The sequence below is a fragment of the Xenopus laevis genome, chromosome 5S, assembly GCF_017654675.1.
Source record: "Xenopus laevis strain J_2021 chromosome 5S, Xenopus_laevis_v10.1, whole genome shotgun sequence".
NCBI classification, from domain to species: domain Eukaryota; kingdom Metazoa; phylum Chordata; class Amphibia; order Anura; family Pipidae; genus Xenopus; species Xenopus laevis.
The window spans coordinates 21,677,373-21,703,170 of NC_054380.1; the positions used below are offsets into that span (position 1 = coordinate 21,677,373).

The 25,798-nt window shown below is 42.0% G+C and overlaps 1 protein-coding gene across 2 annotated transcripts in view; it reads left to right on the forward strand.

The window, feature by feature from the left end:
* LOC108717735 (protein kinase C epsilon type) overlaps positions 1-25,798 on the forward strand; it is a 210,869-nt gene that overhangs the window by 77,974 nt on the left and 107,097 nt on the right. For both annotated transcript variants that reach the window (XM_041564282.1, XM_041564283.1), the window contains exon 2: positions 3,760-3,823. In XM_041564282.1, coding sequence (XP_041420216.1) covers positions 3,760-3,823 — 64 coding nt within the window. The remainder of the gene's footprint in view (positions 1-3,759; positions 3,824-25,798) is intronic.

Here is a 25,798-nt window from a genome sequence, read left to right on the forward strand (position 1 = left end):
TAGTGTATCTTTAACACCCTAGTTGATGTCTATTGATTATGAAAAGTCCTGACTGCAGGATGGGACCCAAGGGTAGAAGTCACAGCAGGACCTGGTACTAAGCCATCCACTTTTTGAAGGGTTCAGTTGAAACTAAATACAGTCATTGCCCCTTCTAGGCCACTTACCCCTGATGGCACACAGCCTGCTAAAAACAGTGTCGGACTGGGACAACAGGGGCCCACCTGAAAACTTTAGATCAGGGGCCCATTCTCAGCATTATTATTCTTCCTCTCCTCACTCGGCCTCTATTCTCCTAGTGTTTTTTCTTTACAAATTATATATCTATTATTTAATCTATTTCACCTCTTTGTTCTCATAGAAAAGGGGAATGTCAATGAAATAAGCCAAATGTTTAGCAGCATGAGGGCCACTGAAACCTGGGCTCACCGGGAGTTTTCCTGGTATCCCAGTGGGCCAGTCTGACACTGGCTAAAAACCTGAAATCACCTCCTCGATTCTCCTTGAAAGTGAGACTTGTCTGGCATTTCACATTCAAATCATGTTTTCTTGCAAGTTTATTTCCAAAGCTGATAATTGATAGCCCTAACAGGTCTGGGAAGTGTTTTAGACTAAATATACCCTTGTTACATAGAATCTGTCACTTTATTTTATATGAATGTTCAGCAAAACATCTTGGCTCAGGTTCTGGACAGGTGTCTTCTAGATATGTCTGTGTATGCATATGGGATTCATATGGGATTTATTTTAGTAGTTTTGTAGAATAATTCATAATATCAAAACACCTATACACCCTCAAGGCACTGTACACCAAGTGGTCTAACCATATGCTAAAATGAATTTGTTCAGCAAATAAAGCCGTTTAGAAGGGTTTTGGCATTCTACATCTGTAAATGGTGGGCGCATTATCTATCTTCACAGAGCTGGACTGGTTCTAGAACCTTCTTACGACAAGAGTTAAGGGCTGCCATTGTTGGGAACAGGGAGGGAAGGACCACAGAGAAAGATGGACTTTGGACCAATTAGAACGTTTTTATGCCAACCCCACTAGAACCAACCTGTAGCATGGGAGAGAACCAACATCATCACATACCCACAAAAGTCTTAACCAATTTGTCTCAATTATGTTCACTAGAACTTTGGAGACCTAGACCAACTGGTGCCCAGTCAGAGCATTAGAAAGTTCACACTTCAGCTCCATTAGCAAAATTCAGGGTTCCTCCACTGGAAATAGAGTTCGATTTTCAATGTTTTTAACCTGCAAATACATAGAAGGAAAAAAAAAATATATATATATATATATATATATATATATATATATATATATATATATATATATATATATATATATATATATTATACAGGATGGTGTCTTGAGTTTTATACACTGTATCCTCCATTCGGTTGGTAGGCTCGAAACGTTGCCTTTTTGCATATGGGTCTTTGAACACAACTACAACTAGATTCGGTGTGCTGCTGGCTTTTTTCTGAATATGAGGTCAACATGTCGCTGACTAAAGTATGCCAGCTATGTGTCTGTTCTACTTCTCAATTGTAGCTAACCCAGTTATGCTAGGACCCAAATTTCTCCCAAAAGTGGCATAACATTTTAGGCCCTGTCCTTGGTCCTCTGCAACATTTTCAGCTATGGCCAGATGTACCCTGGGGGGGTGTCTGACAAGCATTCCTGTGCCCCCACCAATTGCAGAATTTGCTGCTCCTATTTTAAGGGCATTGTTAGTTTTAGTAACACTTGTTGGAAGGTCAAAGGGGCTGCAAGTTTTATACAAAGCTGATATTAGCTGCAGGTTTTCCCCAACAATTAGCTCAAATTGCACAATCCTGTACCTGTAGGTTTTAGATGATTTGATTTTGCAAAAACTCACATCAGTAGATCTTTCTACTAGCCCCCACAGACACCAGCCTTCGAGGAATTGCAGATACTACCTTTTGGGTCTTCTAACAGGACCCTGGAATCTACTCTATCATCGTGCAAGTATTTCACACATTTTACCCTTGTGTCCGATCCCAAAAGACTGATTGAGTTGTTCATAAAGTAGCAGTCTTTTCCCAAAGTGTGGAACAACCTTCCATGCCCCATTTATGACCAGCATTGCTTCTCACCTTGAGTTGATCGCTTGGTTCTCCGTTGACAAAGATCTATCCGTTTATAGATGATGCCCTGAATTGTCTAGCAACATAATTCTTTAGGAACGTAATTATAATTAAAATTTTAGAGCTATCCTGGGCATTGAGACAATTCCATAAACTTGACAGAGAACATCTATGGCCAACCGTGAATTATCGGGCAGATCTATCCACAGTAATAATCATGTGTGTCCTACACGTTACAGCTGCGCTTGGAACATTCAGTAAAGTTGTCAGTTCCACGGCCTTTTTGGAATAGTCTGGGCTGCAAGTGCCGGCAGCTCTGGAAGTCTTCATGAGCCATGATCTCATTGGAATGCTGGCCGGTTAATATGCATAGGCTCACTAATGACATGTCTAATCAGGCAGCCACACTGGAACATGATTATGTTGGAGGCAAGTGTTGGCCACCAGCATGTCAAACTGTCTATGTCGGTCCTTAAGAGACTTGTTGTATCGGTTGCCAGGCAACAGCACAGAAGCCAGTCTAAAAATACACTTCGTAAAAAAGAATTAGGCTGTCACATTAAAGGACAACTATTTCTAAATGTGTTTAAAAAGGTACATTTGAATGTCGGACGTGGATTTCTTGCCATTATTCATAAGGTCTCCAGGATCTTCTGGGATCATCCCTTGTATAAGGAAATTTTAAGAGGCATTAATCATAGTGGGACATTCATTTGCTTCAGTTTTAGGGCCAGATTATTGCAAGTGCAGAAATTATTTGTAGGTGACTTTATTGTATTGTGTTAATACTATAATCTGCTCATCAAATGACATCCAGGGGGTTATTTATTAAAGTCTGAATGCAAAAAAGTGAGTTTTTTTTAACTATAAAATCCAAATTTTTAGTGGGAAAAAAAAGTCAAATTTCTTTCAAGATTTATTATATCCGGAGGATGCAAAGATTCCGAATCTGAAAATATTCCATCTTCAACCTGTCCTATTTGCATTTTGAAGAGTTTATGGTCTGCGCTGGGTTTCATACGATAATCCATATATTTTGGTCTTTTCTGCTGATTCCACAAAAAAATCAAATCCCAAAAATCTCCGTTTTTGTGCAACAAATGTAAAATTCGTGGTTTTGGTTTCGTGCGACAATCTGAAAAAGTTTCGGTTTTTCCCGATCAGATTTTTAATGATAAATAAGGGTATATTCTGGATTCTAGTTTGGTCAGACTTTTTTTTATTAAAAACATCAGAAAAAATTCAGATTTTGATAAATAATTGATAAATTCCCCCAATTCATTCTCAAGTCGGTTATTTTCAGGTGTACCCATGACTTGGGACAAAGAAACATACAAAATAAAAGACATTATCTTGACTTGATGCATATCTAACATTTTCATTTTCTGGTTTGAGTTGTCCTTTATTACCTTGAAAACTTTATTGCTGTTTTGTAAGGGGTGTGTTTTTAGTTGCCTATAGCGTCCAATCAGCAGGCAGTATTAATTGGCCACTTGTTTGAAAGCAAAAACTGATTGGTTGCTATGGGTTTCCAGAACTTTTTATTAGATTCCCCCCATTAGAGACTTTTATATTTCCAGAAGGCTATTTAAAGGCAGATTTATCTGTAACAATCTGAATATCATGTTGTTTTTTCTTCATCAGATTGATTTGGAGCCTGAAGGAAAAGTATATGTTATCATCGATCTGTCCGGGTCCTCAGGTGAAGGTAAGTTGTTGTATTCATTTACTTTGTCTCATACCTAAAATGTTCCATACGTTCCCTATGCTAAGACTATGGCGTGAAACGAAGAAGGCTTTTTTTATACATGTTATTTGAATATAAACTTGTGTACTTTTGGCCTGTACTTTGAAATTTTTGTTGAGTCCTTTAATGTTTCTATAGTGTAGCCAATCAGAGCCTTACAATTCTCGGAGCTAGGACAGCATTTGCGGTCAATCATAGGTTTGCAATGTTCATAATTACCGCGTTACATTTAGTAGGGATCAAGCACACGCAGGGTCTCCTCCTACAAAAGGCAATAAAATGTGTCACTCCTGGATACTTTCCCATGTATTCCTTGAGCAATATTGGAGGCTTTGTGTTCTTATGGCCACCTTTAAGGGGCGTACAGAGGGAAAGTGTAAAATGTGGTTTGTGGATCACAAAAGGGTAGGGAATTGTGGGGAGGTTTTGGTAGGGTCATGGTTTCTGGGATGATGGGGTATGGTTAGAGTGAATTAGGCACGTAGCCTTTGTTATATTGTCCCCAGGTTGAGTGAAATGCACTACACTAGTTTTGCCTTACTTATGGGCACTGAAAGGAGAAGGAAAGGCCTATTTACTTGGTGGTGCCAAAAGTTAGGCACCCCAATTGTTTGTATGTACTTACCTCAAACCCTGGGCTGGTGCTCCTATCAGCAGAAAACTGCACCGGTCCGGGGGTTCTTCCAGTGAGCACCACAGAGCAATCAGCTTCCTTCTTCTTTTTCTTTCTTCAAATTTCCCGGGGAAGACGCATGTGCAGTAGAACAAAATTGTCGACTTCTTTGTTAAACTCCAGCTTTTCGCTCTACTGGTCATGCACACCCATGGGAATGAAGAAGCCGGAAGCCGATCGATCCGTGGTGCTCGATGGAGACCAGATGTCTATAGATCATTTAACTTGTTGGCAGAGCCTACCACCCAAGGGTCCAGGTGACCAAGCTAATAGTTGGTGCTGCCTTGGTGGAGAGCCCTCCTTACTTAGTAGAGTGGGGCCCCTTTATCACTGGTGGTGGCCACATATACTCCATTTCACTAGACAGACTTTACTTCGGATGTGCCCTGCCCATGAAAAGTATATACTGTAGTTGGGAAATCAAGAAAGATGGCAGCACTCCCCAGACAAATACGCCAACCTTTCCTTGTTCTTTCAAAAGACCCTTTTATTTTCCATTACCGTTCAGCTATAGACTATTGAGGATCATCGTATTATACAGCAGAGCACAGACGTTTGTTTGTGTGCAGGAAATGTGTACATCAGACTCTTTTATTTGTGCTGAGATGAAATGACAGTAGCTTGAGACTTATCTCTTAAACAATTAGCGCTGATGATCTATAACATTCTAAGGACGGACGCTTTCCTTCTGATAAAAAATTAAAGCCTTAGAATAATGTTACTCCCTCTGCCACTTGCTGCCTTTTCTGGCGGAAATTTAAGCTCTTCGCAGTTTTTGTTGAAAGAGGCCCAAGTACCCTGCAAGTGTCACATAGCATCAATAGCAGCTTTACTTAGATTAAACTATAATTTGTATAGATGCTTTGCTTTATTGCACAGGCATGGGAACAACTGAGACACAGGAGAACAGGAACATACCTTCAACTTTCACTTTGTCTCATTAACCATGAAAAAATCATCAGAATAATGTACCGAATCTGATCCCTCATTTGCTCAGAGTAATGTGGCATTAAGGGTTTCGATTTGGTTCATATGAATTTAAAGGATTCAGATAGAGGCATAACAATGAGGGAGGCAGAACCTGTGTGGGATGAGGAAGGACCACTGGGGCCTTAATTGAAATGCAATTGTGAGGACCAGCAATAGCCGCCGTAATTTTAGCTAAAACTACTCACATTTGGTAGGGCGATAAGACCACATTTAGGATTGTCTCTTTCTTCGGTTCCGGATTGATGGGTTGACCTGTCCGTGAAGAGCTGCTATCTATCATCATAAATCTAACTGTCTGTCTCTCTTTTTCCCTATCATCTATCTGTCTATCTGTCTATCCATCAATCTAGCTGTTTGTCTCTCTTTTTCTCTATCTATCTATCTATCTATCTATCTATCTCTCTCTCTATCTCTCTTTTTCTCTATCATCTATCTATCTATCTATCTATCTATCCATCCATCCATCCATCCATCCATCCATCCATCCATCCATCCATCCATCCATCCATCCCTCTCTTCCATCATTAGAGAAAAGCCACAAAGCCTGACTAATTTACAGTTTTACTATGGTGCAGTGTTTCATTTGTAACCTCAAGAAGCCTCAAGTAACCATCTCGTCCCGTGCCAGGTCCCGCCCCCCTCTAGTTACATTACTGGAGAACCTGGTTTCCCCACGTATAGTGCGGCAATGTGATGTCTCCTGTCATAAATGTTAGTTTGTAAGTTCTTCAGAACCATATTGACAGGCCTGGTTTATGGTGTTAGAGCAGAATCTGTCCTGTTGTCCTTTCTGTCACCCACTTTTTCTAACTGCTGCTCTGCAGGACTAAAGGAAGGTGGGAATGGATTGATCCATAATCATCACAGCATTTCTGCACAAACAAATAAATAGAACCTTTGGGTTTGTATACATTGCTCCTAGAAGGTCCTGTAAAATAAATATACGTCTCTGTCACAATTGAAGAAATATCCCTGATTATCTTGCCAACAAGCCCAGAATAGCAGACCCATAAATCACATGCTGATTGCGGGCAACACTTTAACTAGAGCATATCACTGACAAACATCATTCCTGTGCTGAGAGGTGAGAAGCATTCCCGGCATATGAAGTACTCAGTGCAGACAAGGTCAGTCCTCCCAGATCAGATAAGCAGTCAGCTCCAGGCACAGGCCTTCCCTTACATTCTATAATTCTATAACTCTGAAGAGCAGAAAAATATTTGGGGTGCATAGTGCTGATATTCTTGGAACACTATGGTGGAGTGACTGTGAAAGCAGTATAGTATGTACAGGTATGGGACATGCTATCCAGAATGCTGGGTGAACTGGGGTTTTCTGGATAACAGATCTTTCCGTAATTTGGATCTTTGTACATTAAGGGGGTTATTTAAGTGGGAAAAAACCCTCAAACTTCTCGATATTTATTATATCCCCAAGGCTGCAAAAATTCAGAGTCCAAAAATCCGCCATCTCAGACCTGCCAAGGATGTATATAAGTCAATGGGAGAGGTCCCTATACCACAGTATTTGAAAGTTTCTGTGGTCTGCTCTGGAATTAGCCCGAAAATCCAACTATTTCGGGTTTTTCAGGCAAAAATCCAAAACATTCGGACTTTTCGGCAAAAAGCCTGAAAAAATTGTACGATTTGGGTTTTCGCTCGAATTAATCAAGTTTTTCCCTGATCCAATTAAATCAAGCTTTTTTTTTTTTTTAATAATAAATAAGGTTCAATCGTGGATTCTAGTTTGGTAAGAATTTTTTAAAATAAAGTATCAGAAAAATACCGATTTTGATAAATAACCCCCTAAATTTACTAGAAAATCATGTAAACATTAAATAAACCCAATAGGCTGGTTTTGCTTCCAATAAGGATTAATTATATTTTCTTAGGATCAAGTACAAGTTCGTTATTACAGTAAAAAAAGAAATCAATTTTAAAAATATGGATTATTTGGATAGAACGGCTTTTCTGTAATTATGATCTCATAACGGATCCCATACCTGTATATTAAATCCTTTTAAGCAGACCCTGTGCACATTCTTCATATTAATTGCATAAAGGGAGTAGACATGTAATTTGCTTTATGCAGATTATCCTAGAGACGTTAGTAAAAAATGTGCCTGATTTTGTGCATATTCCCATTTATACAGTATACAGGTTTATGATGATCCTTCTAATTTATTTTGGGCTGTCTCTTCTGCTTGAGAGGTATCTGGGGCTAATTTGGTATCTCTGTACCCTATATCCCATAAGCCTTCTCTGTTTAGATTGAAAGCTCTTGGTTTGGTTATTTGTTGTTTTTGTATGTAACCTGTACGTTCCGTGTATACACCAGTGCTGCAGAATATTTCTTGCTTTAGTGTTATCTAATTAAGCATTTTTTTCCTAGGGTTGAACTGGCCCAATAGGCTATTGGAGAAAACCCCAATGGGCCCTGGCTTGTCCATTTTGGCTACTACATAGGGTTAACCATTTGCACCACCCTGCAGGCACCTGTCACCTCTCACTACATGTAATTCAAGTTGTGTGCACAGTGTCGGACTGGGACACGAGGGGCCACCCAAAAACCTTAGACCAGGGGCCAACTCAGTACTATTATTTTTCCTTTCCTCACTCAACCTCTATTCCCCTAGTATCATTTCTTTACATGCTATAATCTGTTATTTAATCTGTTTAGCCTCTTTATTCTAGGGAATGGTCATGAAATAAGCCACATGTTTAACAGCAGGAGGGCCACTGACACCTGGGCCCACCGGGAGTTTTCCTGGTATCCCTGTGGGCCAGTCCGACACTGTGTGTGCACCTCTTCCCAGTATAGGGGGCCCTAGGGGTCAGGTTCTCTGGAGGGCCCCAGTCCAACACTGAGCCTGACCAATCATGGAATATTTCTTCATGGTATGAATTGTTGGGCACCTATATTGCGTACCTCCCAACATTTTGGAAATAAAAAGACAAAAATGATTGAGCACACTACATTGTGGTCACACCCCCTACTTATGTTAATTTTACAAAAATTGACAGTTTATTAAAGTTTTTATGTTATTACAGTTTTGCTAATGAAGGTGAATTGCCCTTTAAGCTGCAAGTTGCCGTTTCCCCAAGAGACCTGCTTATCTTAAATTGTTACAATTGTTTCTTTGCTTATCTTAAATTGTTACAAAAGTATCTAAGTGCACCTGTCAAGTATTCTGGGCTCTCTGCCAAAAGCCAATTAAGTTTTAGAAACGTTGTATCTTTTTCTGGTTGTTCAATGCAGAAGATCAAAGAGAAAGTTGGGGCATTTCAGTAACAATCTAGGACTGTGGACTGAGCTGTCAAAATTGGGACTGTCCTGCAAAAAACGGGGGGGGGGGACAGTCGGGGGTATGATATTGGATGTGGGGGTGCCCCCATGGAAAGGTATCACGGCTTCAGTACAAAAAGATACTGGTGTTTCACAAACTTCTCTATTTTTGAATGTAAATAATGTATTGGATTTATGTTATTAAAGTCCCCTAAGTAGTACACAAGACGGAGGTACCATCAGCTGGCACAGAACCCTGGAAAGAATGCCTGCTGGGTCTGCAAAGAACTAAATGTTTTCTGACTAAGTGCGCCGTTTAAAGGTAAATAGGTTGCAAGCTCCCCTGGGGCAGATACTGGAGGCAATGATGAACAGTCTATGTAAAGCGCTGCATAAACATGTCGACTAAATATAAATAATGGATAATGAATAAGAAACAAGGATATTTAGGAACCTGGTGCTGCCATTTATCAGTAGCAACATACAGAGGATCTGCTAAATATGTTTAATGTCCCCTTTTGCTATGTTACCCCCCTTTATGCTCGATGGTAGGTCCCGACCTATTTAACTGCCGATTCAGCCCTGCACTGTGAAAAACAATTGGCAGGTATACGTTCTCTGTGTATTTACCGGATGCTGAGCCAACTAAACAGGAATCAGATCCACCAACAAGAAGCACTTGAGTTCTGAAAATCAGGGGTCAGGCCGTCCTGCGACTCACAGCTTCTCGCTGCTTCGTATTCTTTTCAATTATTAAACCCATTACTGATTTCTGAATAAAATTGTTCCCTTGATTATTACTGAGAGAAACCTATTCCTGCAGCTGCTTCGTTTCTGTTTTCTTTTAACCCTGTGGTTTTTCATTTCTCATCTGTTCCGTTACCTGAAATGAACTCACGTTGCAAAGAGACAAACTGAAAAAAAAGAAGCTTTGTTCCATTTGTTTCTGTGCATCACAAATATCTCTGGGCACTGGGGCAGATTCTGGAGCCTGGAAGGTAGTGATGTAGTCAGGAAAAACTCAACCATTACCAAACCCTAACCCACAAAACCATAACCCGTAGAATGTTGCCATTGCAGGACCCAGCCCCAATCTGTACCCACGTCTTCTCAATCTGTACCCGCGTTTTATCAATCTGTACCCGCGTCTTCTCAATCTGTACCCGCGTCTTCTCAATCAGTACCCGTGTCTTCTCAATCTACACCCGCGTCTTCTCGATCTGCACCCGCGTCTTCTCAATCGGTAACCGCGACTTCTCGATCTGCACCCACATCTTCTCGATCTGCACCCATGTCTTCTTGATCTGCACCCGCGTACCGGCGGCTTGTGGACAGGGCTGGAACTAGGGGCCGGCAGAGAAGGCACCCGCCTAGGGTGCAATCGGGGGGGGGCACATTTTAGGGGGATTTTTTTAAACCCTGATTTAATAATTTTTCAATTTTATTAACCGCCTTTTCCAAACCCCTCTTGCTGGTGATTCGTACAGAAGCACTCCCCACCTACTGCTTGGCAGCTGCTGACAGAGGTACATATTTGGGGGCAATATGATGGATTTTTGGCTGCTACTGGCACAGGTACATATTTTGGGGGCAATACGATGGATTTTTGGCTCCTGCTGGCAAAAGTACATACTTGGGGCAATAGTGTGTATTTTTTTGCTGCTGCTGGCACAGATACAGATTGAGGGCAAAATGAGGGATTGGCTGCTGCTGGCTCAGGTATATGGAGCAATATTGTGGCTGCTGGCACAGGTACACAGATGTTTGGGGCAATATGATGGATTTTTAGCTCCTGCTGGCACAGGTACAAATTAGGGGCAATATGATGGATTTTTTTGGCTGCTGCTGGCATAGGTACAAATGGGCGCAATATGATAGGCATTGGCACAGGTACAGGGGGCAATATGAATGGTAAAGTAGGAAATGATAATGCAGGACCAGGTGAGGGGGCACTGATTGAAGCCCTTGCCTAGGGTGCCAAAATACCTTGACCTGCTTGTGGATATTATGGGCGTGGCCTACAATGTCCTGATTTTTAAGGAGCCAAGTTGTTCTGAACTTCAAGCACTAAAGGGGTCCCCATGAAGGAAAAGTCGCCTAAAGTCTTTGCTTTGAGATACCTTTAATCAATAACTGAAGGGTGGCAGCTTAGCGATGCCTGTTATAATTATGTATAGTTACCAGAATAGAGATGCCTGTTTTCTATCATTACTCGCACCAACCTTTCCTGTACCTTCTTCCCAATAGCTGCTTCGGAGTAAACTCTTGTAATATAAAGGCTAGATCTTCTTTTTACATGTCATATTAAACAATATGACACTTTGGCCCCAGTTTGCTTCTAGGGTCACATTGCTTGTGCTTCTCACACCCAAAAAAAAAAACAGGAGCGGCAGATCATGTATTACAGTTGCGGTTTCTCCTCTTCTCAAACCCATATTATCCCTGTCTCTGTTTTTGTAGCCATTATTTAAAGAAGTAACGTGTCGGATCCACGATGGGCAGGGTGAACCGGCCCGTTGGAATGATTTATATTTTCAGAGATTTGAAACCCTGCCAGTTCCTTCTCTCCCAGCTGCAAAGAGGTCTTGAGATCCTACGTAGCCCCATCTCCCTCTTTGTAGCTTCCTGGCCCTCTCTTGGCTCCGTCCCAGGAACCTAATGGAATATCTGGCAAGTGCTGTGTTTTTAGAGCAGGCTAAGATCAATGGATGCTGTCTGGCAAGTTTTTGATTATGAGAAAGAATGTGTTCATTATACGTTGTTATATGGGATTAAGGTTGCCACCTGGTTTTTTATCGCTTGGGCCTGTACCTCCAGTGGAGATGCCATAGAGACAAATCACCTACATATCTCAGCTGCTTTATCTCAGAGACTTGCTCAGTCTGGCTGGATGTTCCTGTTTAAAGGGTTAAAGGCAGGAGCTTGGTGAGCACATATTATTTCACTTTTCGTAAAAAGCTTGATGTGGTTAGTGTTGCCCTGCTGCCTGAGTGCTGTGTGGTCTCAGAACGTGAGCCAACCTGAGGAACTGACTCATAACATGCAATACTCAGGGGCTCACTTCTGGGAGGACAAGCAAAGCAATGAAAACCATATAAACAAATGGGTAAGTGGATTTATAATGTAAGTGTCATGGGGGTACAGCGGGTAAAAGTTTAGGGGTCTCTAGGTATTGGCTCTAGGTATTGCTGTACCATGAAAACCCATTTTGGTGTACAACTCTGCAGTTCCATCTGTTCCCTAGGTAAAAAAGTGGGTTTTTGATGTCTCCTTAGTCGTAAATAGAACAGCAGCATTTGTTGATGACAACGGGTTGTGTCTGTTCTTTGGAAAGTGGACCGTGGCAAAACCAAGATATTAAACCAAGCATTAAAGCATTTTATATTATTCACATAACATTTCTGCTGTGCTACTTCTTCTGGATAAGATATAGCGTAAAGGTGATTAAAGCCTAAAAATATAAAAGGTTGTTACCAAAGAACAATGTAAAGGCTGAAACTGTGAGCTGAGTCAGTAACACGAAGACGAAAATGATACCATCCCCTTCTAATGTTTCCTGGGGATAAATACAAAGGCAAAAAGGTGTAATGGAGGCAGTCTGGTGGTATCAGGGTGGTCGCCGTAGGCATGATGAAGAAGTTCAGGGTTAATGACATCATGGATGGGTCTGTGACATCGCATAACCTTATTTTGTTGACATTTTGTCTAGTTTTATAACCAGGTATACTGGACAGCCTATGATTAAGTGCCCATTGGCACGAAACACGTAAGGCTATGAGATTATTTATTTTTGTGGCCTAAATAAAGTTCTCAGTTCTTTTACAAACCTGTTTATGGGATCTGTGAGTGCCTGCAGTTTTTCTTCTTTAGTTGGATACCTCCATCTCAAGCAGGGTCGGACTGGGGGGCCCGAGGCCCACCGGGATCTGCTGTCCAGGGGCCCCCCTCTGGCCCCCCGCCCCCCTACTAAAACGCGTCGGCTGAGTGAGCTGTTCGGCTTTTTTTTTTGCAATTCTTAATATCTGCAGAAGCATACCTCCCAACATTTTGGAAGTAAAAAGAGGGACAAAAATTATTTTTCCGCATGTAGCGCAGTAATTAGTTGACCACATCCCTTTCTGTGGCCACACCCGCTAATTACCCTGTTTGTTTTACAAAATTTGTCAGGTTATGAAAGTTTGAGAATATTTCTCCTTATCTGAACTGTGTTTTTGTGTCTCAAAATTGTTACAAAGTATCTTATTTGCACCTGTTAGCTGTTCTGGGCTCTCTGCTAAAAACCAATGAAGTGAGAAACTTTGTTTTTTTTTCTGGCTGTTCAGTGCAGAGAAAAGAGGGACTTTCCAGTACAAATGAGGTACTGTGGGTTGAGCTGTCAAATGAGGGACTGTCCCTCCGAAAAAGGGACAGTTGGGAGGTATGTGCAGAAGGGTTCTGGCCTGGCGGGGGCCCACGAGGGTCTGGCCCACAGGGTTTTTTCCCGGTGTCCCGCCGGGCCAGTCCGACACTGACCTCAAGCTATAGGTCTGGGGCATGAGCACCCAGACCCCACCTATTACTCGTGAGATAATAACAAAAAAAACTTTTTTGGGTTTTATATTAAGAATTTTCTTTCTAAATACTGGACAGTAGCCCTTGAATCTGTGTCTAGATCCAGAGAGGTGGCAGCCCTACCCCCACAGAATGGTACTGCATCTGACCAGTATGTTTAGGCCTCTGTCCTGCAGTGTTTCCCAGGGATTCCTAATCTCCATGTAAAACTTCATGGTCATTATAGTCATTATATTCTTTAATTTGAGCATATGATTTCCAGGCTGGAAACCCAGCGCCACATGAACCCTATGAGGCTAATTAATGTACAGCAGACATTTGCATTGATTTAAATAATCTCATTAATTTTTCTCTAATGCTTTCTCTTTGGTGTATTGACAGCCAGATGACAGCTCTGCCTGTGGCTACAAGATACTCGCTGTTAATGGCACATTTTTAGCCTTACGGTGCCATTGTCTGGCTCTGACAACCATCAGTCAAAGCTCATTAATTTTTTTAGGTTCTGGAAAGGTCTCTGGGATTTGTGGCCTATGTTTGGGCTGCACAGCATTGTTGCCGTATTGTTTATTCTTTTTATGCAAACTATTTTCATGAAATGTTTCAAACTGCTTCTTTTGTGCTGTTCGTGACAATAATGCGGTGTCTCCTGCAGGACAGGCCATTATTAACTGGAGACGCAGACTAGGTGCGGCCTGCCATAAATTGAAATTACTGTAACTTACCCAACCCACCTAATTTATGAGCAATAACAATAAAACTGTACATGTGCTGTGATGTCATGTCTACTGGATCATGTAGGTCAGTCTTTCTTGACCTCTTTCTCAGCCCAAATGAAGAGCTGGGAGAAGTATTGTGGACTGGCAAGACAAAACCACACAGCCTTGAACCCTGTCTTCTTTCCTGCTCTGCTGCCCGCCAATATGCTACTTCACTCCCCCCTGCAGTGGAGCAATTTTGTTCCCCCACAATTTTTTTTTCAGGGAAATGTCAAGTCAACCTCTATGGGAAAAAACAATACAGGTGACCCGTGATTTTCTGTTGCAGATCACCCGTGGGTTTCCTTCCTCTGTAGTTACACCACTGCCCCAGAACAGTTGCACCAAGACATGTGCCTTTCCTCCCAAACCTTAGTTCCGGACCTAGAATTAGGGCGAAACTAGGGGTAGGCAGAAGAGGCAGCTTCTGCCTACCCCTAGCTAGGTTTGCACCACCTTACTCCGCTTCCTTCCCTCTGTCACCCTACCCTCCATTGCTCTCCCCTTCCTCCTATCACCCTCCCCTCTGTTGCTCTCCCCTCCCTCCTGTCACCCTCCCCTCCATTGCTCTCCCCTCCCTCCTGTCACCCTCCCCTCCCTCATGTCACCCTCCCCTCCGTTGCTCTCCTATCCCTCCTGTCACCCTCCCCTCCATTGCTTTCCCCTCCCTCCTGTCACCCTCCCCTACGTCGCGTTCACCTCCCCTCTGTTGTGTTTTCCTCCCTCCCCTCCATCACAGTCGGGCACGTGCGTGGGGGGGGGGGTTTGCTCCCGGGTTGCCTAGGGCACCATGCCGGCCTGGCCCAACCCTGCCTGGAATCCATTTTGTGACCCAAAAATTGGTTTCCAACCATTCATGCACTGGCCCGAGGTTCTTCTCAGTGAGCACCAAGGAGCAATACTTTTCCTTAATTTTCTTTCTTCCCGAGCGATCTCAAGTATAGTAGTGTGCAAAGCCAAACTTTAAAAAATAAGAAAAGTCTTTTCACTCTATTGTGCAAGCCTCAGGCATTTTGAAGCTTGCTAACAGGAGCACTGGCTTAGGGTATCAGGTAAGTTATTACATTAACCTAACATACAACACCCTCCCAGTGACTCCCAGTGACAAGTTACACTTTCCTTCTCCTTAAATTTTATTATGACTCTCCCCCAATGGTCTGTCCCCCTGAAACGTCAACCCCCAGCCATTGCACCCAAGACATATGCATCTCCTCTTAACCCTACTTCTGGATCTGGAACCCACTTTGTGACCCAAAAATTGGTTTCAAACCAGTCATGCTTTCCAATTTGATTACTATTTTCTATTGTAGTAAAACATACTTTGCAACATCAAAGATTTGAAGCTGTTGTTTAGGGGCAAAACTTTTGAAGAAGCTCAGGCGGGGGACTCAGGTGGTACAGGAGGCTCAGTGACACTTTGACTTATTCACTTTCTGTATATGTTCCCATAAGTTAGGAGGGTCTAAAATAATTTTGCTATGGGACTCAAAAAGTTTTAGTCATGCCTCTGCTGCTTTTTCACAAAATCTTCACATTTTAGAATTTCTACCCTTATAAAACCTCAATTCTTCTTTTTTTAAGCTGAAATACTTTGGCATCAAGGGGCCAGTTTGTGACCACTAAATACTTGGAACTGTTATTCTGCCTTCAGAAACACAGATCAGACTAGTTTCGAACTCTATAAAACTTACATTGGTGTGATTTAGAGCTCCCATGAGTTCTTCTTGGGAAGGATTTTATAAAATATAAATATACTTGGCCAAGTTGCTTTCAAAGCCCTGCAGGAGAAAGATGAGCAATGGCAGATATAATGGATGGGCAAACTAAGCGGAGAGGCCAGCTAGATGATGTTAACAGCTCATAAACAACAATAGACTTGTATGGCCAAAAGTGGTGCGCCAGTGAGAATGCCCATCAGATCAGATCATCAGATCTTGGCAGTAATGGGTTGAGATGGATGTCTTTACTCTTCAAAGCCCACTTGGATGTGAAAAGTTTGCAGCATCCAACAATGTGAAGATCAGTCTATGAGATCATGAGCTTTAATGAGCAGGGCTTTCTTTACCTCCTGTTTCAGTCTGTGTGTGTATGGAACCTGTATGTTTGGTGTATCCACCCTTCCGTTGTGGAATATTTGGGTGCTTTATAAATACTCATTAGTAATTCTGTAGCTTCAGGAATCTAAGGGAATCTTGGCGACCTGCCCTAAATAGCATGGATACCCATTTTGGATCAGAACTCTAGATAATGAACCCTTGATGTATGTAAACAGTGGCTGAGACAAACCCTACGTAGATAAAATCCACTATACAATGTATGTTCTCTGCAGAGGTCTTCTCCGCTCATGTTCACTGAGGTCTCACATTTGGCACAGGAGTTCTGTCACACGGTGTTTACTGATTTTAACGTGTTACTTATGTCTTTCTGGTTATACTTCTTCCTTTTAATAAGAAAAAAACAAATACATGACACTGGGAAATGGTACATGTAGGGTTTGGTTTCTCCACCTGATTATTTCAGCTAGTGGAAATATACCTTTACGTGCTATCTGTTATTCACATGGGTGGATGCCTCCTGTCATAATCTGTTTCCATTAATGTAAATGGCATCTGGCATCGAGGGGTACTGAGCAGTCTCCACTGAAATACACTGGCAGAGAAACTCTATGTGCTTCAAAAGCTTCCTTACATGCACTGATTTCCCAAAGCTCAGCAATAAAAGTGGGTGATTGGTGCGTCTTCCTGGTGCTGACGTTTCAATGTTTATGATAATATTCAGGACTAGCACAGTGTAACATTGCTTTATCTGATCTTCCCATAATATTCAGCAATGTTCAAGTTTGGCAACTTTGAAGGCAGTTCCATAGCCTTCATCCTGGCATATGTGTTTTTATTCTAAAATGGTCCCGCTTTTCATAGCTGTATCTTCTTTTGTGAAGCATTAACTCCCCAGATCTGCTGATATATGGTTTATTTAGTTGAATACTTTCCACTATTTTCTGTTGATCCACCATCATTTCTTTATGGTCATCAAGTTCTCCCATTTATGTCCTGAGATGTCCTTCTGTAGCTCCAGCTGCTGGCTTCTCAAGATTCAATATTAACTTTTGTGATGATGACCAATATCCAGAGCTATTGAGCAGAGCAGTGGAAAGGTGGTCATACCATGAATGGTCACATTGTCCATACCGAGGATCAGGGCTGCCATCAGAGGGGCGCAGAGGGTACTGTTGTACTGGGCCTAAAGGGTACCAGTTGTGCTGCACTTTTTTCGAAATAGCAGGGCCCCCTTGACAGCACCAAAGCCATGCCGAACCCGCTGAAGTCCTGAAGAGCCGAAGTCCCAAAGAGCTGAAGAGCCAAAGCCTGAAGATGTGAAAAGACCCGAAGTCACAAAGGAGCCGAAGTTGAAGTCCCAAAGCTGCAAAAAGACCCAAAACCACGAAAAGACCCAAAGCCACAAAAGGAGCCGAAGTTGAAGTTCTGAAGGCACGAGTTCAGTTCCACTGAATACTGTTTTTTTTGTATTTAACTCCTAGCCACCAATGTATTATTTTAATATTCTATAGGCCCCTGCCACCAATGTTATTTTAAAAAATATTCTCTGGGGCCCCAATGTTTCTTTTTAATTTGTAAGGGGGGCCCTGGCACCAATGTTTTTTTTAAAACCTTTATAAGGGGACCCTGGTGCCACTTTTTTTTTAACTTATGGGGGCCCCTGACCACCATGATTTTTTAAAAACTTTTATGGGGGCCCTGGCGCCACAGTTTTTTTTACTTATAAGGGGGCCCTGACTATCAATGGCTTCTTATAACTTGTGTATGTGGTTGGGGGTTTACCGTTTTTAGTGCTGATGTCTGTGTGGTCTTTTAACTGTGGTGTGGGGTGGGGGACGGGATCTGGGGTGGGGCTTGAGGGCTGAGGTGGGCAGGGCCCAGGGAGCCCAAAAAATTTTGTTGTACGGGCCCTGTGATTTCTAATGGCAGCCCTTCCGAGGAGCGTTGGCCAGGGTATGATCACCTTTAGAAACAGCTGTAATACCTTATAACACATAATATTATATTTTTTTCTGTTTTTAAAGAAAAACGTAGGTATTTGTTTGTATGTTTGTTCCGCAGCAGCCAACATAACACACTTGCATTCCTTACTAACTGCTGCCCATGGCGCATGCTGAGTATGAAGTCCTGACGATGATGGAGCAAGAAGTTCACAGTCAGTTACCTCCATGGAGCTCGCACAGTGTGATCCCCCTACCATTGTATCATATTCTCAAAACTTTTACAGCCTGTGCAGTAAATTTGAACCTGGCATTTTTATGTGATGGGAAACTTGTATTTTTTTTGCATTAAATTACCAGCTAAAGCTCTCTCTCTCTATATATTTATAACTATATATGGACTCCTGTAATGTGAATAATTAAACAGATATAGTTGCAAAGCAAAGGGGGATCTGCTTTCAACTGCAATAATTAGAATTTCAATAACGCTTAGCAGTACAGCTTGCAGTATCAGCAGCCCTTTGATGTCCATTGTGCATTTTGCCGGCTGTGTACATTTTATGAATCACTTTCAAGAGCTCCGAGCTCCTCCAGAAGGAACCCAGGGAAAGACATTGTGTCTCACAAAGGGCCCTAATGATTTTAGCACCGAATGTTAATGCTGCGCCTTGCTGGTGAATAATAAAAGCGTTTAATGGAACTATTATGCCCGTGTCCAGCTGCGCCTTTCAGATTTCAGGAGAGTCAAAAGTTGGGGAAAAAAAAGTTATTGCTTTTTTTGGTCTGTGTTTCCTCTCGAATGTATTTTCTTATGGTTATTTATGTTATAGAAGATTTATTGTAATCCAGCATGATCAAGAATTCTGGAAATGCCGGGCTTCCTCAAGACGAGTAGTTAAAGTAGTATGTAGGCCTAAAACACTTTGAATTCTTGCCCAGCATGAGGCCTGGTCTGTACATGGGTGACTTCTAGCTACTATATTGCCATTAGGGTTCCTTATAGCCAATATTTTGCCATTCCAGCTGGTTGTTGTAGGTTTTCATTTGTGGGATGGCCTAGGATACAAGTTTTAGGGGGTCTCTTGCTGCTCCTATACACTAGTCAGCCACATCCTTGATGGAACCCTTATAAAAAAAGCAATCCCCACTGGAGACGGTGCACCCAGTCCCATGGTGGCAATCTCTTTCCAATACTAAAAGTACTAGCCAGAACAAGAGGTACTGACTCCCTAGGTCGGTGATCTCCAACCAATGGCTCACAAGAAACATGTTACTCAGCATCCCCTTGTGCTTAATTTTTAATTCCAGGCAAGTTTTGGTTACATAAAAACCAAGTTTACTGCCATACATAGACTCCTGTAGGCCACCAGTCCTTATAGGGTATACCAATAGTCAATACCAGCCCATATATCACACAGGTAGGTGGTGGCTGGCAAGCACCCAGTCCTGGTCTGATGCCACTATTATTAATAGGAAATTATGTTAGCTATAGAAAGGCTAGTATTTTTCCTTCTAGAATAGCTGCCAACCCTACACATGCATGGGTACACTTTGAAGGTCCAGCCTTACCTGGAAGTGTTTGGGGTGAATAGGGACATGTTAAAAAATTAACTGATCATAGCCAGGGATATTGGGGTGTTGCTTAAATGTTGGGAGCTAATGTCTGGACTTCTCCAGGTAAGAAAGTTTTCTGTTATTTGGATCACCAAACCTTGATTCTAATAAATCTGCCTCGCTACTCTGCATGAAGAGGTCTGTTCGACTTTCTGCAACACTTTTCTTAATAGTGGACTAGGGATTCACCGAATCCACTATTTGGGATTCGGGAGAATCCCCAAATCGAATCCAAATCCTAATTTGCATATGCAAATTAGGATTTGGTTCAACCAGGCACAAGGATCCTGCTGAAAAATGCAGAATCCTGGCCGATTCCTGAACTGAATCCAGGATTCCCTATAGTGGATTATGCGGGGAGCAAGCGGGGAGGGTGGTGTGGGGGCTATGAGATGGAGACTCTCTTTAGTAGGGGGGTTTAGTTCTCCTTTAAATAAACCCAATAGGATTAGGGTCGTCACCTTTTCTGGGACCAGAAATCGTGCAGGGGGCGGGGTGGATGGTGTCGGAAGTGGGGCAGGGCCTGTGACATCAGGGGCGGGACTGGTGATGTGGAGGGCAGGGCTGATGATGTGCACCCCTCTAAATATTTTTTTTGCAACGGGCCTGGTGCGGGCAAGTTACAGCACTGTCAACGGCAGCAGTGCGGCTCCACTGATTATATTTTGCGCAAAGGACATACTTTATGCCTTCTTCATCATTTCATTTATGAAATACAATATATTATTATATTATTTCCCCTGTAACCAGTGTCCGACTCACCCGCCTGGATACCAAGAAAATCCCGGTTTAATAATAGTTTGGAAAGTGGGTGCACAGTCCAAGATTTTTTGGTGGGCCCCTGGCATCCCAGTTCGACACTGCCTGTAACCAAACTTATATGAATTTACAGTAGACTGATACACAAGTGATACATATTTGATATGTAAACCCTGACTTAAAGTGATAGTGACAAATTCTAATGATCAGGGACTTCTTTACCTCTTGTATTGCTCAGTATTTCTATGCATTCTGCATGTTCAATGTATGCCTCTATTGTACAGTGCTGCACAATATGTTGGTGCTTTATAAATCATAATAATACGTAGTTCCCTAACCTAATCCCTCCCCAGGGCAGCTATTATTCATAGACATACACGCTGCTTCCCCTATCTCTTTCCTACAGTCAGGACACGTAAGCATTATTTTTGTTTTTTAAATACATTTGGCATCTTGCAGAATCTTTACGGTGTTCTATATAAAGAACATTCCAGCCGCTTTACCATGGGGGCTTAAAAATAAATCTCAACGTCCAATTGTTCTCTAGACAGATTCCTCAAAAAGGAAATAGCACTTCCTTCCTTGGTCATTGTGTTGGAGTCTTCCATTAAAATAAAGGGACAAATTCATTTTCATCATATCTTCCTTGCCTCTCCCTCTATTTCTTTTTTCTGCAGCCCTTTAGCAGTGGGATGCTGGGAGATGTAGTTCCTCTATATTCTGTAGAAAGGAATCCCGCTGGTGATGATGTAAATGGGCAGAGCAGGGACCAGTCCGGTTAAGATTTTGTGAGATCTCCAGGAGGGACAGTGGGGCAGGAGCAAAGAGGCAGAATTACAGATAATCGCAAATATATTGCCGTAACTTTGTAATACCGACGCCGGCTTTTGCTAATATTTTACTGGCTAGTCTGGTAAAATACCAATCCTACCAACCAGGGGACAATCCATCCTGCAGACAGGAGCCTCCTGCAGAGTATTGGTATGGTAAGGTAAGGTTTTTCATATAACAGATCTTTCCGTAATATGGATCTTCATACCTTAAGTCTACTAAAAAATCATGTAAACATTAAATAAACCCAATGGGCTGGTTTTGCTTCCAATAAAGATTAATAAGTTGGGATCAAGTACAAGCTATTGTTTTATTATTGCAGAGAAAAATGAAAGCATTTTTAAAAATTTGGATTATTTGGATAAAATGTAGTCTATGAGAGACGGCCTGTCCACAATATGGAGCTTTTTGGATAACAGGTTTCCGGATAACAGATCCCATACCTGTACCCGATAAGGCAAAGACTGTTCAGTAAGCTGTAATATTGACCAGATACCCTCAAACCTAAAACTCGCCCATTTACAAACCCGCCAGCCACAATTGACACCTTAAAAAAATGACTGGCCTGCAGGTTGGGGACGGTAATGTCTAATGTGTAATGAATAGACGGGCTGTGGCAGTGTCTGAGAGCTGTACGTGAGGAAAGAGAGAACTGAGGGCTAAATGTAGGGACGAACCATATCCTAGAGTTGGTTTAGGATTCGGCTGAATCCGAGTCTTTGTTAGCAATATTTGGACTTGTAGGATCCAAGAGCCCAGCCAAACCAAATCTGAACCCTGTATAAAGCTAAAAAAGTTGCAGTGGGTTTGTTACTTGACCGAATCTGTTAAGCAGCATTCAGGCGAATACTGAATTGGAGGGTTCGGTGCATCCCTAGCTTAAAGCCCTGGATTGGTTAGCGGAGCGGTCTATGAAGGCTAAAGGAGAAAAATTAATTTCCAGTAAATTTGTAATCCTGACAATAGCTTCCGATTTACCATCTGGTTCACATTCCCAGCTGCTAAATTGGTATTTGAACCTGACCTGCCGACCTGTCAGATCCACAATCCACCCCAATCAAATCCAAATCACATTCCTCATTCCAGGTCCTTGATCCAGAGTTAATCTCCCCCTGAGAGAGAAGCTGCAGCTCCAGTACTGATATATTATATATATATATATATATATATATATATATATATATATATATATATATATATATATATATATATATATATATATATATATATATATATACTGTATATTTGTATCTGTACATCTCTATTCTAAATTCTATGATCATATGGCATTAGCTGGGCTTGGATATGGGTTATAACTGTCAGTAGCTGGTAATAATCATGATAGTGAAATGCCACTCTTCTGTCCCACCTTGACCTCCTGCAACTTCCCTGTAGCAGAAAATTCTCCTTTCAGTCTGCTTTTCCTGAGCTGTTTCTCATGTTCCCTGGGAAAGTGCAGGATTGGTCGCAGGCCTTCCCGGCACATGTTGCGTGAGTGGGGTGGGGAGGTGCAAACACAGCCAGAGGGCAGCCTCGTCCCCACCCTGATCTGAAGTGAGTGTACAACACAAAGGCAAAATGAGGACAATCCCGATTCTGCTTGTGCTTCCTCTCTGCCTTCTAGTTGGGGGGGGGAGGGATATGGCTCTCTAGGGGGGATACAGCTCTCTCCAAGCAGCAGATCCAGGCTGCTCAATGATAGGATTACTCCACAATTAAAAAAAAAAGAAGACTAATTAGAGCAGAGACACACGCTCAGATTTGGGGAGATTTAGTCTCCCGGCGATAAATCGTCTCTTTTTTGGGGCGACTAATTTCCCCAAACTGCCTCCCGCTGGCTAGAATTGAAATCGCCGATGGGATGGCAGTCGTTGCTCTTCGTTCTCCGAAGTCGCCTGAAGATTCCTCGTGAGGCAACTTCGGGCGACTTCTGGAAAACAAAGCCCACCCATTGCCGTCCTGCCGATGATTTACATTCTAGCTGGCGGGAGGCAATTCGGGGAGATTAGTCGCCCCAAAAAAGAGGCAACTAAATTTCCATGAATCTGAGTATGTGTCTCTGCCCTTAGTGAGCATGTTAATGCTAATTACCCACTCGCATCAGGAACATCCCTTCCCTTGTTCCTTTCCTTCTCTCTGTGCCGCAGTGCTACATAGAGCCGGTAAATCTTAAAGAGATTGTTCACCTTCCAAACACTTTTTTAAGTTCAGTTGTTTTCAGACTGTTCACCATAAACAAAGACTTTTTTTGAATTACTTTCCATCTTTTATTTCTTTACCGTTCTCCCAAAATTTAATTTTAATGTTCGTGTCTCTGGTGTTTCAGTCTGGCAGCTCAGTGATCCAGGAGCATCTGAACTGTTACAATTTGCTGCATTTAGTGGATACATTTCTCAGCAGTATCTGTCTTTAAAGGATAAGTAAACCTTTAAAATAAGTGAATGTAAGCTTGATGAGAGTGCTATTCTTAGAACTTTTACAATGTACAGTCATTATTTATTTTCTTTTTTCCCCAAGATATTAAGGGAAATATGTACTGTTAATATGAATGCATTTTGTTACAACAGCGCCACCTGCTGGTCAGTTTCCACCAGTCTGACCACCAATAGTCAAGGAGAAATAAAGAGGCTGCTCTGATGTTCTTCTGCTTAGGAAAGATCCGAGAAAGGTTTCTTGGGAAAGGTATCTTGGGAAAAAACAAAATAAATAATGAATGTAAAGTGCAAAAGTTCTTAAAATAGCACTCTCATCAATTTTACATTTATTTATTTTAAAGGTTTACTTCTCCTTTAACGAAACTCAGGGGGGCAAATTCACTAAGCGCCGAACGCTAGCGTTACTTCGCTAGCGTTACTTCGCTAGCGTTTGGCATTTTCGTTACAGCGCAAATTCACTAATGAACGCTGGCGTAGATTCGCTAGTGTTACTTCGCACCCTTACGCCTGGCGAAGTTTCGCTACGGACGTAACTATGCAAATTCACTAACGCGCGCAGTGTACTGAACGCTACCTTTTACGCTAGACTTCCTTCGCCACCTCAGACCAGGCGAAGCGCAATAGAGTAGATAGGGATTGCTTCAAAAAAAGTCAAAATTTTTTCTAAGTCCCAAAAAACGCTGGCGTGTTTTCTACATTATGGGTGATAGGCTGAAAAAGATAGAAAAAATTTTTGGGGCTCCCCTCCTTCCCCCCTACATTTCCTGACTCATGGCAACTTACCTATACAGTGGGCACATGTGTAGGGCAAAATAAAATTTTTATTTGATGTTTTGAAGGTTTTCTAGCCATTTGTAGTGCTGATACGTATTCCTCCATTGAAATTTGAATTTGGCGCCGTATGCAAATTAGCCTTCGCTATCGTAACTTCGCTTCACTTAGCGAATCAACGCTAGCGCAACTTCGCAGCCTTACGCTACCCCTGAGCGCAACTTCGGATTTTAGTGAATTTGCGAAACGCTGGCGAAACTACGCCGGGCGAAGTGCGGCGAAGTTACGCCTGGCGCAACTACGAATCTTAGTGAATTTGCCCCAGGGATTCTGAAGGTGAAAAATGAAACTTTACACTTCAATATTAGAAAACCGGTCACAAATAGAAAATTAAAAGTAATTGGAAAAAATTCTTTATTTATTATTCTTATGAATAATCTGAAACCAACTGAACTGAAGAAAAGTGTTTGAAGGTGAACAACCCCTTTAAGCTGCTCGTCACGAATTGTCTTAAAGGTCATAATAAAGCCCACGCTTAATGAGTCCATTAACGGCACTAATCAATACGAGCATGGGAATATTAGGCTATTGATGGGATGATTGCTATGAGACCGTCTTCAGAGAGCACAAATCCATTTTGTCGGGAAAGGGACTAAAATGCATCTTGCAGTATTTCTGCCTTCTCTAACTGCCGCCTACCGTCTATCTGTCAGCCAGTCTGTAAACGTGTCTGTCAAATGTGGAACCACCTAAAATCATTTTAATTGTTATAATTCTTTATTTATATAGCACTGACATAATCTGTAGGGTTTTACAGAGATGATAAATCATTGACATCAGTACCTGCCCCAGCGGAGCTTACCATTTAAAGGCTCTAATCACATTCACACTCACTATGGTCAGCCTTACCAGGAGCCAGTTCGTTTTTGGAGCGAGGGATGAAACCAGAATACCCAAATGAAACCTAGGCAGACGCAGAGAGAATATACAAATGGATTGTTAATAATGCCCTGGCTGGAATCGAACCCAGGTTCCCAGCATTACTTTGAATGCAGACATGATAGCAGTAAACTGAGCTATGAGCATCATAAAGGGTCTGTAACCTTCCTCTGTGACCAAGGAATCCTATGAGTACGGTACTATATGTGCTACATTGTTATATAACCACATCCAATGATTTCATGGCAACCTCTATCCCCGCATGTGTACAGTATAATCTAACGTACGTACAGTACAACCGCCTTTATATTACGGATCATACTCACTGTATTATTC